Source organism: Chaetura pelagica, unplaced genomic scaffold (genome assembly GCF_000747805.2).
Source record: "Chaetura pelagica isolate M959 unplaced genomic scaffold, ChaPel_1.0 scaffold625, whole genome shotgun sequence".
Lineage (NCBI taxonomy): Eukaryota > Metazoa > Chordata > Aves > Apodiformes > Apodidae > Chaetura > Chaetura pelagica.
This window is the reverse complement of record NW_009953499.1, coordinates 230,132-231,739: the sequence shown is the minus strand read 5'-3', so window position 1 is coordinate 231,739 and position 1,608 is coordinate 230,132. Positions and strand designations below refer to the sequence as shown.

General features: G+C 63.6%; 1 protein-coding gene across 1 annotated transcript in view; it reads right to left on the bottom strand.

Annotated features, from left to right (window-relative positions):
* Positions 1–1,608, bottom strand: part of LOC104390230 (1-acyl-sn-glycerol-3-phosphate acyltransferase alpha-like) — a 9,728-nt gene that overhangs the window by 1,947 nt on the left and 6,173 nt on the right. The window contains exons 3-6 of the mRNA XM_009999335.1: positions 1,310–1,485; positions 1,110–1,205; positions 840–912; positions 419–588 (exon numbers count right to left, since the gene is read on the bottom strand). Of these exons, the coding sequence (XP_009997637.1) occupies positions 419–588; positions 840–912; positions 1,110–1,205; positions 1,310–1,485 (515 nt within the window). The remainder of the gene's footprint in view (positions 1–418; positions 589–839; positions 913–1,109; positions 1,206–1,309; positions 1,486–1,608) is intronic.

Below are 1,608 nucleotides of genomic sequence, written 5' to 3'. Positions count from 1 at the left end.
CCAGCCCCCCCAACCCCCCCCAACAGGACACCAGGCACCCCCCAGGGACAGACCCTTTAATCTTGCACCCTCAGCTCCCAGCAGCCAGGATGCTCTTCCAGCAGGACCACCTGGACCTCCTGCTGCCCCCCAGCCCCACGTTGGGCCCTGGACCTGCCCCACAGGCAGGAGATACCCCTGGGGGGGTCTGGGGACACCTTGCACTGACTGCAGGACCCTGCCTGGTCCCCTGACCTTCTCCTTCCCCCCCCTTGCACCTTGCTGAGGTGGTGGCAGGGCTGGTTGGACACATCTGCAGGGGACAGGGTGGCCCAGGCTCTGCTTGTGCCACCTCCTTCACGTCCCCAAGGGCTTCTCCTTAGTTTCTGGTCCCAGCTGTGTCCTCCTCAGGGTCCAGGCTGCCCAGCTCCTGGCCAGCCCTGGAGGGGAGCTGAGGCTGCTCCGTGTGCTGGTCCCCTGGGTGGTTTGGGGACATCTGGTTGAGGGCATCAGCCATGGCCTGGTGGACAGTCTGGGTCAGCTCAGGGACATCCTCTGGGCTCAGCCCCTTGGTGTCCACCCTGGGGAGGACTCGGATGGTGCAGGTCCCTGGAGAGGGGAGGGAAAGGCCAGGAATGCTGTTAGACCAACCCCCCCAGGAAGGAACCAGCTCTTCCCACCAGCATCCTCCACCACCAGCTGCCTCCCCACACCTCTGTGTCCCCCAGGGACACCTCCAAACCTCCTTCCCACCACCAGCTGCCTCCCCACACCTCTGTGTCCACCAGGGACACCTCCAAGCCTCCTCCCCACCACCAGCCCTGCCTCCCAGCAAAGGGGGCTTCTTCCCCACCACTCACCAGAGGTGAATTTCTTATCCTTGGAGCTGAAGAAGTCCCGGTAGGGAGAGAACACGATGGGGATAATGGGAACCTGGAGGAGATGAAGGGTCAGGGATGTCCCTTGTGCAGACCCCCCCTTCGTCAGGTGGGACTCCAGCTCCTGCTGTGCCCTTCAGCAGGTCCCCATCCCCTCCCTGGAGCACCCAGGGTGCCTGTCCCTGGGGACTGCAGACCCCAAAAGACCCCAAGGTCCCCCTCTCCTGCTGCCCCAGGGTGGGATGGCCTTACCTGGGCCTCCACAGCCAGGTGGAAAGCCCCACGTTTGAAGGGCAACATGGACTTCTCCTGGTTCCTGGTGCCTTCAGGGAAAATGAACACCCGGAGCTGCAGGGGGTGGGGAGAGAGGAGAACATGGAACCCACCAGAGCACCCTGGGACCTGCCGGGTCCTTCCCTGCTTGATCTTCCCCCCATGGGCTCCCCACTCACGTTTTCCCTCCTCATGGTCCTGGCTGTCTGGGAGATGACCTGGATGGCATCAGCCCTGCGGCGCCGGTCGATGAAGATGATGCCACTGAGCCAGCAGGCCCAGCCCACCGTGCCCAGGTACAGCAGCTCCTTCTTGGCCACGGGCACACAACGCTCAGGAATCACCTCCACCATGCCTGGGGTTGGGAAGGAACCTCAGGAGATCACCCATCCAAGCCCTGCCAGAGCAGGATCCCCCAGAGCAGATCCCACAGGAACACGTCCAGGAGGGCTGGGAATGTCTCCAGGGATGGAGACTC